General features: G+C 41.5%; 1 protein-coding gene across 1 annotated transcript in view; it reads right to left on the bottom strand.

Moving 5' to 3' along the window:
* NSMCE2 (non-SMC element 2, MMS21 homolog (S. cerevisiae)) overlaps nt 1-16,417 on the bottom strand; it is a 303,191-nt gene that overhangs the window by 194,030 nt on the left and 92,744 nt on the right. The window contains exon 3 of the mRNA XM_006830703.1: nt 9,824-9,977. Within this exon, the coding sequence (XP_006830766.1) occupies nt 9,824-9,977 (154 nt within the window). The remainder of the gene's footprint in view (nt 1-9,823; nt 9,978-16,417) is intronic.

Genomic DNA, 16,417 nt, shown 5'->3' with positions numbered 1-16,417 from the left:
TCGCTGTCATATACATATTCAGTTATCACTACTTTACTAAGGCAACTAATATTACCTTGATGCATACAGATGTCCACAAGACATGAAAAGTCCCACCTAGAAATGCTTGGCAACTTGGCCTGACCACACCACAGCAAACAATTCTAAACCTTAAAGCAACTCAAAGTCAGGAATTATAGCTTGACAAGATCATTGTTTTCTTGAGTGTGTTGCCTCCAGGACACTTACTATTACTGGTCTTCCTAGTCTCAATTCAGGCTGCTTTCCTAGCACCGAGGGCATCACACTGTCAAAAATAAGCCCCAATCAGAGAAGCACCCACAGTTCACAGTTTGCATTTAAACTTGCTGCTGACTTCATTCGTCCCTTGGTAACTGAGCCCTTCTTGACTAAGAGCTTTAATTATAGCCATCTCTCCCTCAAACGTCTCCGCTCCGCGTGGACATGTGTGCTGCCCGGGTGCACTTCTGCCTGTGAGACACCGGGAGAGTCTTATCATATGGTGTTCAGGCGGCTAAAAACGGATCCTGCATTTTCATGCATTCCTCTCCTGCACGTGGCTATTGCGAAGATTAACTACGATGAGGCATGTGCAAGACATTAGTGTTGTTATGCCTGAAATAAATGCCATGGAATTTGTTCTAAGCTTGTAGTGCCATAAATACCCCACTCCTCCCTGCCCTCACATAGCAACTACACTCACACCGGAAGTGCCGTTTGTATTGATAAAACCACGGATCTAGAGAAGAAGGTACAATCCCAATTCACTCTGTAATTCACTTACACCCTTGACCTTACCCTTCACATGTCTCACATCTTTATCGATACAATGGGGCTAAAACTCCCTGTTTCTCTTGGGGTGATTTTGAAGGCAATATGAAGCACATACGAATAAATAGTTAGCTAACATCTGACGTCACTCCTACACCTGATATCTAAAGGGACGTGATCAATGATGAAACAGGCCCTTCCCCCAGTGTCATCAGAGCTTATCAATGCAGTTTATCCACTACCCGAAAGTTCTACAACAAGCCAAGTTGTCAAGAAAGGAATGGCTTTCTGGACTTGAGAGAAAGAAAAGTGCACTGTAGTGTTAAACAATACGCACTTTGGTGTCCCCCAAGCCTGGCTTTGAATTTCAACACTTACGATCCGAGGCACATTATATTACCTCTCTCTGCCTGTTTCCTAAGCTATACAATGAGGCTGCAGTGACTTTGTAAAGTTGTGAGAAATAGACAATAATGTATATAGCGTATGGACGCAACATACCCCCGGCTTAGTTAGACACACTCAAACAATGCCTATAACTATTCATTAATTCCATATGCATTCGTTAAGTACCTTCTTTGTGGTAGACACTATACAAAGCTGGATGCCAAAAATTTCGTGGGAAAATGAAATGGATAGATAATAGACTTTTCCACAAATGTTTTCAAGCCCTTTCATACTTTTATTAAAAGTATTTTCTACTGGGTATGAGGCAAACTGGAGATGAAGGCAGAGTAGATGTGAAGTACTATCCAGTTGGTTCCGACTCACAGCGATCCTGTAGAGATAGGGTTTCTGAGACTGTAAGACTTTGCGGGAGCAGAAAGCCTCATCTTTCTCCCATAGAGCGGCTGGTGGGCTTGCACATACTATCCTGTAATGCGCAGTCTAGTACTTATCCTACAGAGCCAACATGCTCCCTTATTGATAATCAGAAAGGACACTGAGAAAAATCTTTTCTCACTACAAAATAGCTCCCTGACATCTTACTACCCTGACTAAAATCTCTACCACAATTAGATCAACCTTCTAATTCGATTCAGCTTTCATTTGCTCAGTTATTTATTCAGCACCCCAAAGCCACTTTAACATATAAAAACATCCTTACAAGTGAAACGTTATGAAACTGATGAGAGAGGACAGCCATGCCTCCCTCCAGTGCTCTCACTCCATCCCTGGTGTCTCCTGTCTTCCAGCTTTGTAAGCTAGGGCACGCATGTCACCTGACCTCTCAGAGGCAGATTCATCATTAAGATGGGATGGATCACATTCATCTGCATTGATGCATGTGGAGGTTTATGGGAAAGGGTTGCTGAATTGGGGGAAGACACAAGGAAACAGAAGGGAAGGAGGAGGTGCCCAGAGGAGCATCTAACCAAATTGACTTGGATGGAGTGGAAGAAGGGGGAGTAGAGAAGAGGGGTGAACAAAGACAGAATAACATTTTACTCAGTGAGCAAAAGGCAGCATTTCCCAACAATTCACGGCTACACAGCAGGAGAACGTTGAGGGCTTCAGCATCAGCATCAGAGTCTATAAACTTAAGGCTAGTGAAATGCAAGGAGCCCTGGTGATACAGTGCAAAATGAAAGCTCGGGCAGGGGTTCAAATCCTTGGAAGAAAGATGAGGTAGTCCTACAGAATGGACGTGGTGGCAACAGGTAAGAGAGATGATGAAACTGTCCAAAGGAACAGTAAACCGAAATTTTTATAAATTTGCCTAAATGTTCCAAACAGTCAACCTTCAATGATGCAATTTCTGAGTATGATGTTAAAATAAAATGGAAAACTATATGTAATTCAGTGAATAAAAAACGAGCAGATTTTGGGGGTTTCTGAAGACCTAGACACCCTGAGCTCACATCCACCCTCTGCAACAACAGGCTGGTGCTGGAGGTGGCGGCTCCTTTAGATGGGACCTAAGTGCCCAGGTATGTGACATCTCCCCTGGAGAGTCCTGTGACAGTTAAGACCTTGTGTCACAGATGCTCCTGAGAGGCGGGATGAGGATGATGAGGGGCTTTATCACGTGATGCTCTCTACTCCCTCTCTCTGGAAGTGATTCAGAGCTATACTGTGAAGGCAGGAGAACACGATGAGAAGATGCCTGGTGAACAATTTTGTGTTCATTCAACAAATATTTATGAGTGCTAACCATGTAGCCAGCCAAGGTTGGAGTTCTGGGAATACGGCAGGAAGCAAACTGGATAGAAATCCCAGCCTTCATGGAACCTACTGGTTTGGAATAGTTATGAAGGAAAGGGAAAAGCAGTCAACCAGGACTGCTGATGTGAAGGGTTACATGGCAGCCTTGGGTGACAGGAGGGGTCCCTCCACAGTTTAGCAGTCTGGGGATCTAATGAAGGTATAGAATTCGTCTGTGAGTCCATATAGTTACCAGATTACAGTGTAAATGACTACATCTGTATATACAGGCAATCTCCGGATTATGAGTATCTGCTTCACATGCAACTGGTAGTTAAGAACCAACCCCCATAAAGCCTATTCTCTTAAAAATTCAGGGTACACACTATGGTTCATAATAACTAAGGGTACTCCTTTGCGATGCGCATCAAAACATTATCATTGCTATTTATTACTGTATAATTATGGTAAAGGTGTTTTAGTGTCTCTGGAAGTATTTAGTTATTTATTATGCATAGAAAGGGACACTAGATACGAAGACAAACATTTGACTAACTGTCATTCAGTACAAACCATCACTAAAATATTGGCTCACATATAAATCCAATTTACAGACAGATTTAGGAATAGAACTAGTTTGTAATCTGGGGCTGGGGACTGCCAATATATGCTACAAATGGAATGTCACTAAAAACTATCTCTAAATTTGACTCATGGGCTAGGTTATCTCTGTATTTTATATTTGGCATATAAAAATCTCCTACATAGGTTGTCTTACACTTGTAGTGAACATCTTCAGATTACAAATTTTCATTAAAATGAGTTGGAACTGACTCGACAACACTTACCAACAACATGTTCTCTTTCATTCTTAGCATTTAAATGTACCAACCAATAAAATGACATTTCCTTGTAAATTATTTAAACACTAAAGAGTGCAGGTTCACAGTCATTTCTATTTCTGACCACAAAGCAAGAACTTATAGTTTGAAGGTTTCTAAGAATCACTTGTTATCTAGTGTCCTCAATCTCTGCCTCTGCTGACCTGGACTTACAGCTCTGATGTTTGCTAATCATATAATGTTGTTGGCTGCCTCTGACTCAGAGCAACCCTGGATAGGGTTTCCAAGGAGCAGCTGAAAGATCTGGATCACCGATCTTACGATTAGCAGTTCAGTGCTTACTGTGCGGCACCACAGAAGGACTCTACTCATACAGTACGTAAATTTTTAAAAATAAGTATTAAAATAAAAGGAAGCCACAGAGATTTCTTTATGGTGACTTTTGAGAACTTGAGGAAGTGGTCTACGTAAAAGTGTCAGACAATGTCAAATTTGATTTTCCTGAAGTTAAAATTGTAGGAAACGTCGAGCTGTAACAGTGGAAACAATTTTAAATAAAGAAGGCAGACAGGCAGGAAAGATACCTTAACACATGTTTAGATAAATTAAAATACCCTCATCCAAGAAAGTCTGGTCATGTCTGCCTTGGACCAAATCACATTGTTTCACAACTTGGGTTAGGCAAGAAGAGGATTCCCGTTGAGGGAGATGGAATTCTTGTCCGTGAAGCTGTGCCCTCACTCAGTTAACCTTATCATCACCGTCACCATCTTAGTCATGTTGTCTAGATGTGTACAAGTTATCTTCAGTCAATCACACGATGTGCACGACCCCAGGAATTAGAGCTAAGCAAACAGACTGCAATCTGTAGACTGGGCTACATAATTCCACTGACTCAAACCCAGGCCTTCGGACTCCTGAGCTCCTCATATTCTTTCTACTATGCTGTCTGTCCTCACGCTTTCTCAGGAACAGCTGAACTCTGAAATGACCTCTCAGAGTTTGCAATAACTCACTTAAACTTCATCATAATCCTGGGAAGTAAGCTGGGGTTGATATAATACTTCTAAGGAGCTTTGGTAGTGTAGTGGTTACGAGTTGGGCAAGTAACCTCAAGGTCAGCAGTTTGAAACTACCAACAGTGCTGTGGGAGAAAGATGCGGCTTTCTGCTCCTGTAAAGATTTACAGCCTCGGAAACCCTATTCAGGGTCGCTGTGGGTCGGAACCAACTCCTCGGCATACCACCACCACCCACCACCCACCACCACCAATCTAAAAGACAGTAGGGATTCAAAAGACAAAATGATTTGTCAAAAAGAGTAGATCTAGTACCTGCTTGTTACTGTTATTATGTGCCGTTGACTCAATTCCCACCATAGTGATCCCACGTGACAGAGCTGAACTGCCCCATAGGATTTCCTAGGCTGTAGCGCTGCAGGTTAATGCATTGGACTGCACGCTTGGTTTGAACCACAAGGTTGGTGGTTCAAGCTCACCAGTCACTCCTCAGAAACCTGATATAGGGACCCTGTGACTTGGAACCAAGTCAACAGCACTTAATAACAACAACAATCTTTATAGGAGAAGACCTCTAGGTCTTTCCTCCCAGGGAGACACTGATGGGTTCAAACTGCTGACCTTTCAGTTAGCAGTCAATCACTTAACCATTGCGCTGCTGGAACCCCTTCTAGTACCTGAGAAAAACAGAAGAATGCCCCCACTCCCACCCATCATTGAGTTGATTCCAACTCCTAAGGATGGTGCAAGACAGAGTTGACTGTGCCTTCGAGAGTTGTGCCTCAGGGTTGTCGAGACGGCATATCTTTATGGAGGCACGGAGCCTTGTCTTACTCTCATGGAGCAGCTGGTGGGTTTGAGCTACCAACTTTGCAGTTAGCAGTCCAACACTTAACTCACTGCACTTGACGTTGTTAGGTGATGTCAAGTCAATCCTGACTCACAACAACCCTGTGTCCAACAGAACCAAACCCTGACTGAAACACTGGCCAGTCCTACTCCATCAGCACAGTTGTTGGTACATGTGAAAATAAAAAAAATAAAGGAAGCTTGTGTGGGCAATGAAGGCATGTTGGAACCTTGAGAGTTCGAATATCAAAAGGAGAATCATGTGTGAAATAGCAACTCCTAGGCCTCTGGTTGGCTCCTCCCCTTTCCCATCCTACTCTTCGAGGATCTCTTGCTTCTGGGCCTGAATCTAGCCTAGCAGTGATCTGGACACATGGCTCTGGGCAGCCACTAGCAAAAGACTGGCAGTGCTAATAGACAGACAAAACCCACATTCCTAGCTGGTCTCTGCTCACCTCCATCCCACATTGTACACCTTTGTTCCTGACATTTTATTCACTCTTGACTTGGCATTTGTTGTGAATGGGTCTCCAATTATTTCATGTTTGTATCCATTATCTTCTCCAAGTACAGAGATTTTGCCTTTTATATCTCACAGAGCACCAACTGCACTGTCCCGTACGTAAATGGCACATAAAGTTTTCTAAACTTACGTGAAATGAATGCATGGTATTTAGGCAAAATCTAAAGTTTTAAAAACAGCCCAACTGTGCTCCTTTCTGGAAATGGTCTAGAGCAGGGATTGGTAAACTCTTTTTCTGTAAAGAGTCTGATATCAAACATTTTAGGCCTCATGGGCCAGATGCAACTTAGCTGTATAACTCAGTACTGGGACAGCAGCCACAGGCAATATGGACATGAATGAATGGATGGATGGGTCTGTGTTCCAATAAAACGACTTATGGACACAGAAATCTGAACCTCATGTAATTTGCACAACTTATAAAATAGTATTCATTTGATTTTTTTTCCCTCAAACTATGTAAAAATGTAGAAAGCATCCTTAGCTTGTGGGCCACACATTAACAGGCGGTATACTTAGCGTAGTGGTTACGAATCGGGCTGCGAACCTTAAGGTCAGCGGTTCGAAACTACCAGCCGCTCCGCGGGAGAAAGATGAGGCTTTCTACTCCCGTAAAGATTTACACCCTTGGAAACCCTGTACAGGGTCGCTATGGGTCGGAACCGACTCGACGGCACTTAACAACAACAACAACATACTGGATGTGGGCCATGGACCATACTTTACTAAACCCCGTTCTACAGCTGTGGTTCTCAAAGAGAACCAGGTTCACAAAACCCTTTCATTAGGTTCACCTACCATGGATGTGGCCGATTTCCTTCCTAGTCTTCAATCACAACAGACTGACGGCAGAAGAAAATCGGAGGATCGAGCTGTCTTTTATTACACCAGAGACTAAAGAGATTTGCATAAATATGAAATAATGCTACCTTTGTCAATAGTTTTACTTTTTCCTTTGGAAAATAGTTGTGTGTCCTCCAAAATGCTGTTTATGGTAATATGTAAATGGGGTTAGTAAATGTTTTCCAAATTCTTCAGTTTCACTTTCTAATATGATGATTATCAAATCAGGTAAACAAAAGCTCTTTGGGAGCTCTTGATAAATTTGAAGAGCATACAGGAGTGTAGAAAGTGTGAGAACCAGCTACTAAATTAAATCAAGTTGAGGTAACGTATTACTATAGAGGCAAAGACAGCCAGTTTGGGCATTGTCTCAGGTCTAGCCACTTGATCTCGCTGACCAACTTATTCCAATCTCCATCCTGACTTCTCACCATCTACAAGCAGTCTCGTATGTCTTTGGTTAGATTCTTAACTGGTCAAATTTCACCCAATGTATGCATGTTCTTGTAAAAGGAAATCGGTGACAACGTTGTGGTTATTTTCATGAAAGAACCCCTCAGATATCTGAATATCAGAAAACACGTCAGCCTTTTACTTTGCTAACATAGGCAATTCAAGCTAAGTATCTCTCCTTTGCCTCTATTTTCCAATTTTAAAAACTATTATTATTATAATGTCTTGCCTCTAGAACATCTCTCAAAAACATACACATTCACTAGCTCACTTATAAATTGCAGTCCCCTTGGCCAGTCTGTACCAATATGGTGGGATCCTCCTAACTAGAACCCTCAAAGCTTCATTCAACTGAAAAAAATACAATCCACTAGACACGGAACACGCTTAACTGAGAGTGCTAACAACAGTGTACTAAGGTACACTTTGCAAGTAAGGTAACATACTGATGTATGTATATATATGTATATATTACAGAGCACTTTTAAGAGAGTATTCATATTTAGCTATTATTTGAGAATTAAAAAATTTCTTAAATGAATATGTTAGGGGAAATAAAAGGGAAAATTATCTTGATTCTAGTGTTACCATATAGGAAACCTTATATAAGGAAGTATTTCTTTCAATTTAAGCTTACTTTGTCATAGTTTAACAGTCTACACAAACAGCATGTAATGCTGGCCTGGGGAAAACTTTCTGTTTCATTTCAGAAAAAATTAAAATTCAATGACTATGATTCCAACATTTGTCACTGAGTTGAATTACATGTTCTTAATTTAAAAGAGTTTCCCCATGAACATACAATTCCAAAGTCTTTAGGTTTTTATTTGTATGGAAAAATAACTTTGTAGATAATAGCGAAGACTGAAGACATTTATACACTGGGGTATTTCTTACTCTACCTGTATTACAAACCACCTAACATACCAGGAATATAATGGAAGGCTCCATGGACCAAATGCTTGATTATTCAATCCAATCCAAGCAGTAAAGGAAAATGACACTTCCCCCACACCTTTTTTTTTTTTTTTTTTAACCAACACCAAAACTGAAACCCATCAGCATCTTGATTATCAGAAAGCCACTAACAAACGACTACCTGTTTGGGGAATTACCACCCATTTGGGGAAATAGTGCCAATTGCTTTAGAAAGATTTTGGTCACTGGGATGTTCAATGAAGAATACCAAGTAGAGCTCCAAAATATGGGGGAAATGCTTACTATTTAAATCTATAGTAAAAGCAAGTATCTCATCATGATTGCAAAATAGTCCAAATTGTGAAACTCCAGTTATTTGTACAATAGACAAAAGCCAAGCAGCTTCCTCAGTCATTTTTTGAGACCTCAGCATCAGTTTAAAGAAAATGCTTATATTTAAAAGAAGCTCTATTTCAAAATACAAACCCACCACTAAACACAAATGAGGACATGAAAATGTTTATCTGATATTATACAACATCCCTGGGTCACGTGTATGTAAATGAAGGTGATGTGAGATTAACGGTTTCTTTAACTTGTTTTTTTCAATAAGCTGTTTGTTTCACTATTCAGTTCTTTATGGAATAAGTGTCTCAATCCTAAAGTGAGGAAGGCAACAGAACTAAATAGGAGCTAATATAAAAACATTATCTGTACATAAAATAATTACCTAGTTCACATTAAAAAAAGGGCGGGGGAGGGAAGAAATGATAGGAGCTTCACTGTGCACAAAAGATATTATCTCTGGCAAAGAGTATCTATAAAAAGTGTCTACAAAACTTTGCCAAATACATCATTTTCCCCACTTTCATTTCCAAAATTATGTTCATTAGAGAAAAAAAAATTCATACAATTATTAAGAAGTCAAGATACTATAAAATCATATGAAAATTGCACTGCCACAAAGACAGAAGGAATTGTGGGAAGGGGTGGGATTAGGGTCCATATTTGAGAAGAGGAGAAAAACTCTCTTGAAGAAACTGATAAAACCACTCTTGGAAGCAGCAAAACCAGAACAAAGTCTGGTGATTTTCAAGCTTGGCACAGCAGTTTCAAATGTGAAGAAACGCCATTGTTGTTTGAATCAATAGAACCTAGAAAACTGAGAAGGTCTTAGGTTTGATTTTGTTCCCCAGCTCCCTTCCCCAGCAGTGGGACAATGCTGTGACTTTGCGGGCTGGGGAATTTTCTTAGCACTTTGTGGAAACTGTTGACTTTTAGAAATGAGCAGACTGATTTGAACCAAAAGTCAGACAAAAATACAGAATTATAACAACAATAAGAAGCAATTCAGAAAGAAGAATCAAGCCAAGCAGATAAGCAAACTTTTCCCTAGGGCTGTTCATCCAGGCAGATCCTGAATTTGCAAAAGCCAAAACACCGCAAAGCATGCTGACTTACACTGCTTCTTTAGTTCTCTCAGCTGTTGTTTAAACTGCACAAATCTTTCATTGTTTTGAAAATCTGCATCAGAATTCTTACTCTGGAGTGCCACAAATTTCTTCTCCACTAATAATTTTAAATTGGGTATTTTTTCTGGTCGCTCTTCTTTGACCTACGGGAGAGGATACAATGATCTCAGTTTAAAATGTTAACAATAACAGTGTTGACAAAGCTGTGTAGTATGATCTCTATCTCACTGTATTCAAAGAAAACCACAACAAGGTGGAAGACAGAATCCCACCCCACAGGGAGTCAGGGAGGTCAGGACTTGTTCCATCCTGGAGGTCATCAGGCATTCCTTCCACTCATCTGACTTGTACTTGCTTAAACTATCGACCTTCCTTGCTTCTTCTACTGTGTTGTCTCCCGACAAGAAAGCTGGACAGTAGCCCAACTCTGTCCTTCAGCTTCACCTGATGTGAACATCATCACTTAGTCCTTTTACCTAAGCCTGCTCGGTCCAGCCTCCCACTCCCCATGGCTGTTATCCACCCAGCATTCTCCCTGGCCACATGGTTCAGCAGATGAGAATGAGTCCTGTGTTACACCTGACTTTCCACATGGAACTGCCAACGTAAAGAGTAAGTGTCTCCATTGTTCTCTTTGTGTTTTGTCCAATGTCTAATTATACAATCTTCAAACAGAGAAAAGTTGAGAGACTGTGTTGTGAACACCCATTCATCTACACCCTAGCAGCCACAGTGGGCATTTTGTTATACTTAAGTTACCACATATCTATCCCTTTTATCCATCATTCCCCTCCCCCCAATAACCTTTACCAAATTCAGTGGGTCAAGTTCACCAGCTGCTCCTTGGAAACTTGACACAGAGTTGCTATGGGTCAGAATCGACTCGACGGCACTTAATAACAACAACATATTTGAAGAGAATCTCTTATAATCCTGTGTCCCCCAATTATTTTATCTTCTGAGAATACCTGCTTGGTGGGTGGGTGGGACACATCTACACCCCACAGAACCTGCTTCCTCATCCTCAAACTTCAGTTACTACAAGCAGACCAGCCTTGAGCAACTAGAAGAACAGAAGATACTTCTTGAAAGAAAGACCAGCAGGAAAAATCAAAAACAGTAATGGCAGTCCAGCAGTCTGATTGACTACTACAAGAACAAGCAAGTTGTTCACCAGGGAGCCATCAGGGCAAGTGGTCGGGTCCCCTCAGGGCAAACCCCCTCCCAAGACTGAGAGTCAAGGGGAATACAAGAGCAGGCATGTGGTCTTGCTGATGACCACCGATGGTCTACCAACAAGGGGAAGTGGGGGGAAAATAGCAATGAAGTTGTGAGCTAAGTCCAACCACATTCAACAGACTCCTGACCACCTCCATTGAGACCTGGTTGGCCAGCAGTATGATGAGACCTGGGTCAAGTTCCTGGACCCAGGGACAGGGGCATGGCCACAGAAGACTAGATCAGAGAGTGAAGCATCCAGCTGATATGAAGTGAGGGGATACTCACAAGAACACCCATACTTGCAGCTAACACCCATTCGACCTGCCTTCAATGACTGCATGATCAGAACTCAAGTAGAGGAAAAAAGAAGAGGAAAAAAAGAGTAATCTGCTATAATTTCATGTACCTGGCCTATTATGGATGTAATAACTCAAAAGAGGGAATGAACCTTTATAGTGAGGATCATTCCCACCCCCTCGATACACAGGGTCAACAAGGATGGACAACTTAGACACTGGCTACCCAAGTTTTCAAAAGGGAGCCTAGTTTCAAAGGGTAGTGGGGAAGGTAAAATCTCCGCTGAGTGGTTTCCAACCTGTCTAGATGAGGATGGTGAAAGGAGATGGGAGTAAGACTCTTGTGCTTCAATACTGAATAACTGCTATCAGGACTGACTGTGAGAGTTGGAAATTTAAAGGTAGACGTTTTGTAACAAAAGGAGGGGAGTGGTTGATCTTGCAGTCCAGGAGAGGAGGACCCTGGGACCATCAAGGGAGAAGAGCAGAGTGCGGGACCCTGTCCAGAGAAGCAGTGACACCAGAGATAGAGGCAGAGACTGATGTGGAGAGATGGAGCAGCTGGGGACCCTGGACTCAGGGAGAGAGAGGGACTGTGTGCTGATGGCCAGGGTGCAGGCTTGAGGGGTATGCCTTTTGGTTGTCTAAATGGTTGTATATTCCTGAGTGCTTCAGTGTATATCCAAAAAAAAAAACAGAGGGAATGGTAGCAAAAGCTGTTGAATGATGGTGCATGGAGGGGACTGTAATCATTGCAATGAAACAAAATATGACAGGATGAACGTACAGCTGATGTTCTCCCATGTACACTATCACCCAATTCACAATAAAAGCTTAAAAAAAAAAAAACCCTTCAGTCACTAAAGTCAAGCTGCTGACCCTACAGCTTCACTGAAATTCCTGTGTCAGATCTTCCTATTGGTCCCCTGCCCGACAGTCCAGCCATCAAAGATAATTAACCAGGCCAGGTCCCGATATACCTCAAACAGACTTCTATCACCGCACCAATAATATTCCACTGCACTTATGTTTATAGGTTTCTCTCCCCAATACAGAACACCATAGGATAAGCACTGGGCAGTGAACCACAAGCCTACAAGATTTACAGCCTCGGAAACAGGGTCACTCTGAGTCAGAACCGAATCGAAAGCACACTACCACCAGTAGCAGTTGAGTACACAGTCTAATTTCTGAGCTGGAATACAATTTAAGGGATGAACTCATCTTCATCATCTCCTTCCTCAGTTTCTTAAGTAACAAAATGCTATAAAAAGACGTCTGTAATTATCTAATCAATGAGAGACAACACTAAGACTACAAGATGTTGTTGTTAAGTGCCATCTAGTCAATTCTGACACATAGCAACCCTGTATAAGGTTTCTGAGAAGCGGCTGGTAGATTTGAACTGCCAGTCTTGTAGTTCAAACCAACTATGCAGACCAGTGCTTATCATATAGTGCCACACCAGGACTCCCAGGTAGATACAGAAAAATTTTAATTTTGGTTCTAGTCAGTAGTGTATATTTCTAATCCTTCTGAATCTAAGTATCAATATATGTATAATCAAAAGATATCTGCAATATATCTGCTTTGATTATCCTTTGTCATGGGAACAATATTATAACATTTTCTTTGGTTTAATTGTTATAAAGTTTGATGAGTTAAATCTAAATTGAAAATTGAGTGAAGTGGTGGTTGAGGGGTAGAATTCTCAACTTCCATGGGAGAGTCCCAGTTCAGTTTTAAGCAACACACATAAAGCAGGACTCCTTGTGTGATGCTGTATGATAAGCAGTGGATTGTGAACCACAAGGCCAGTAGTTCAAACCCACCAGCTGCTCCTTGAACTCAAGCCTATCAAGGGTCACTGGGAGTTGGAACTGACTTTGACAGCTTTTAACACCACCACCATGTAAAGCACAGCCACTAGCACTGTGTCAACGGAGGCCTGTGTGTGATAGTAATGCTGAACAGGCTTCAACAGAGCTTGCAGGCTAAGAGAGACTAGGAAAAAAGGCCTGGTGATCTACTTCCAAATATCAGCCACAGAAAGCCCCAGGGACAACAGTGCTTCAATTTCACTAGGTTACCATGAGTCAGGAGTCAACTCAACAGGAGCTGAAAACAACAAAATGAAACATGAAACGAAAAGGCTTCTGATTATATTTACAGTACAGAATGTATGAACCAACTTTCTTCTCATTGTACTGACGATACTCAACCACTACTGGATCCACCATCAAAGAGAGTTGTGGACAACACAGAGAGGCTTTTATGAATAGTCTTCCATGTAACAGCAACTTAAAACTCATCCTATAAGGCTAACGGACCAATGAAATTCAATTTGGAAAAGAGACGGGAGAGACACAATTAAATAACACCTTGTTATTTTTGTTGTTAAATGCTGTCAAGTCAGATATGACTCACAGTGACCCTGTACAGGATTTCCAAAGAGCAGCTGGTAGGTTTGAACTGCCGACCATGTGGTTCATAGTCCAGTGCTGATCCTAAAACGGCATACCAGGTGTCCATTAATACCCTTTGTTGCAAGAATAGGAGCTATCATACATAGACACTAGCTAGACTCAATCTCAACTCTGGACAGAACAGGAGGAAACCAGTTCAAAATCGTTGCAGGAAAAAGCCTGCAGCTATAGATATAGAAAATAAATTGCTGGTTCTTCTTGTTGTTAAAGTGCCTTCGAGTTGGTTCCGACTCACAGTGACCCTGTAATGATTTCAGGGACTTTTAAATCTCTACGGGAGCAGAAAGCCTCATCTTTCTCCTGTTGAGTGGCTGGCAGGCTCGAACCGCAGACTTTCTGGTTCGCATTAGAGTGCTTATCATATGGAGCCACCGCGCTCCCCTGCTGGTTCTTAGAAAAGGGTTAGCACATAAATGGTGGCCTTTCTTTCTGAATCTTATCAAATCAATTCACATCCAAGATGTCAGTGGTAAAATACAGGAAGTCAAATAGATTAATTGTCGCAAGGTCTTTCATCAGTCTGAAATTATTAATTAATCTTGGATGGCTGATCAAGATGTAATCTGAGCAGCTGGTAAGTAAAATTCTATTTTCAACCAAATCTCTAGCCCAATCAACGTACTTAATTTCCCTAGTTCAACTACAACCACCAATGAGAAGTTGGATTCACAGTTGGGGGAAAAACAGGAGGAAGGCCTAGGCTTTTTGAGGTTGGCAATATAGTGATCCAACATATGACTAGGAAAACCTGAATAAAGCAAACTTTGTGATTGAAAACATGTTTATCACAGTTAGAGCCTCCAGGGGATTACTAGAAAGCACATAAAATCACGGCAGTACATATTTCTCAACAAATTGATGCTGTAGTTGGCATAGCTATCAAAATGAGAGCCTGGAAAATACTCGTTAGCATCTCTTTAAATCAGTGCAATCACTGGGGACTAACCTTCCAGTGCGGTCTTACTTTGTTTGTATGTTTTAAGGGAAATGGACGTATCATGCCAAAGGGGGAATGAAAAAAAAGCCATTCTTTGAATAACTGATCATGGCTGTTACCTAGTGTAAAAGGTAAGAATGACCCTTATTTTCTAAGACAAACTAAAACGTCACATGAATTTTGAGTAGGCGGAGAAGGTCTATTCAATCAGGATGTACACCTCTTTCCCAAGGTTAAAGTCCTTAAGGACCTTAAAACCCCAGTGAACTATAAAAAAGACTAGCATCACTCTCCTGTCTGGTGGAACCCAAGACTATGGCCATTGGACTGGAACTGAACTCACTCCTGTGGCTGGCTCACTTTTCAACCAAACAATAAGCAGGCACATAGGGGAACAACAACACTAGTGAAGTACACACACCACAGAATGGTCAACTACTGGAGATCAGAAGGGTAGCATTTAGCTAAGGGTAAAAGAAGCAGGGTAGAGAGAGCCAGAGGAATGGAAACAAGACACATAGGGAAGAAGAGGGTCAGGAATGTTGTTACGCTGATGGGATGAAATCGACATGAAACAAAGTGCATGATTTGCTGAATGTAAAAACTGATGATCTGCACTGTAAATCTTCATTCCAGTCATTAAAAAAAAAAAAAATTTAACTAACGAATTAAAAGATACAGCATTAATGAAAACTGGAGTATTAACATCTGCCTTACAGATTACTAATATGTATCATTGTGATTTAAAAATGACAGAAATGACTAAGAAGTAAACTTAACAGACACCATACTTCCGTAGCGAAAATCTAATCCCGCCCTTGAGAGAAGAAAGTCAGGTGTCTCTGCACCACCTACTTAAGCTGTTGCCATCAAGTTTATTCGTAGCTCTAGGACAGAGGTGAACTGTCCCAGGGGGTTTCCAAGGCTACAACTTTATGGTAGCAGATTGTCACAATTTTCTCCCAAAGAGCAACTGGTGGATTTGAACCACAGACTTTTCAGTTCACAGCTGAATGCTTACCCACTGTACCACCAAGACTCCTGTGATTAAAGTTTCATGTCAACTTGACTGGGCCATGATTCTCAGTGGTTTGGCAGTTAAGAGGCAGTACTTCCCCATGATGGGATCTGCTATGCGCAGCCCATCAACTGGAGAGAAGTTTCTTTGGAGGTGTGGTCTGCTTCTAATACATTGAACATTTGGGCAAAGCTGCCTTTTTGCCAAGTCCGGATCCTGCCATCTAGCTTACCATCCAACCTCTGGTTCTTTGAACTCAAGCCAGTGGCCTGCTATATTGCCTGCTGATCCTGGGAGTCATCAGTTACCTACCATCTTATCTGTTGACCTTGCATTTGTTTGCCTCTGAAGCCAGAAGCCTGCCTTCAACCTGCTGATCTTAAGTTCATCAGCTCTTACAGTGACATGAGTCAGGAGAAGTCTTCAGCCTGATATCTGACCCACATTTTTGGAACTTGCCCACCTCTGCCACTGTGTGAGCCATGTCCTTGGTATATAAACTTCTCTGTCTCTATCTATCTATCATCTATCTATCTATCTATCTATCTATCTATCTATCTATCTATCTATCTATCTATTGTTGTTAAATGTTATGGAATCAGTTCCAACTCATAGCAACTGTGTA

This window comes from Chrysochloris asiatica, unplaced genomic scaffold (assembly GCF_000296735.1).
Source record: "Chrysochloris asiatica unplaced genomic scaffold, ChrAsi1.0 scaffold00001, whole genome shotgun sequence".
In the NCBI taxonomy this organism is placed as follows: domain Eukaryota; kingdom Metazoa; phylum Chordata; class Mammalia; order Afrosoricida; family Chrysochloridae; genus Chrysochloris; species Chrysochloris asiatica.
This window is presented reverse-complemented; position numbering and strand designations above follow the sequence as displayed.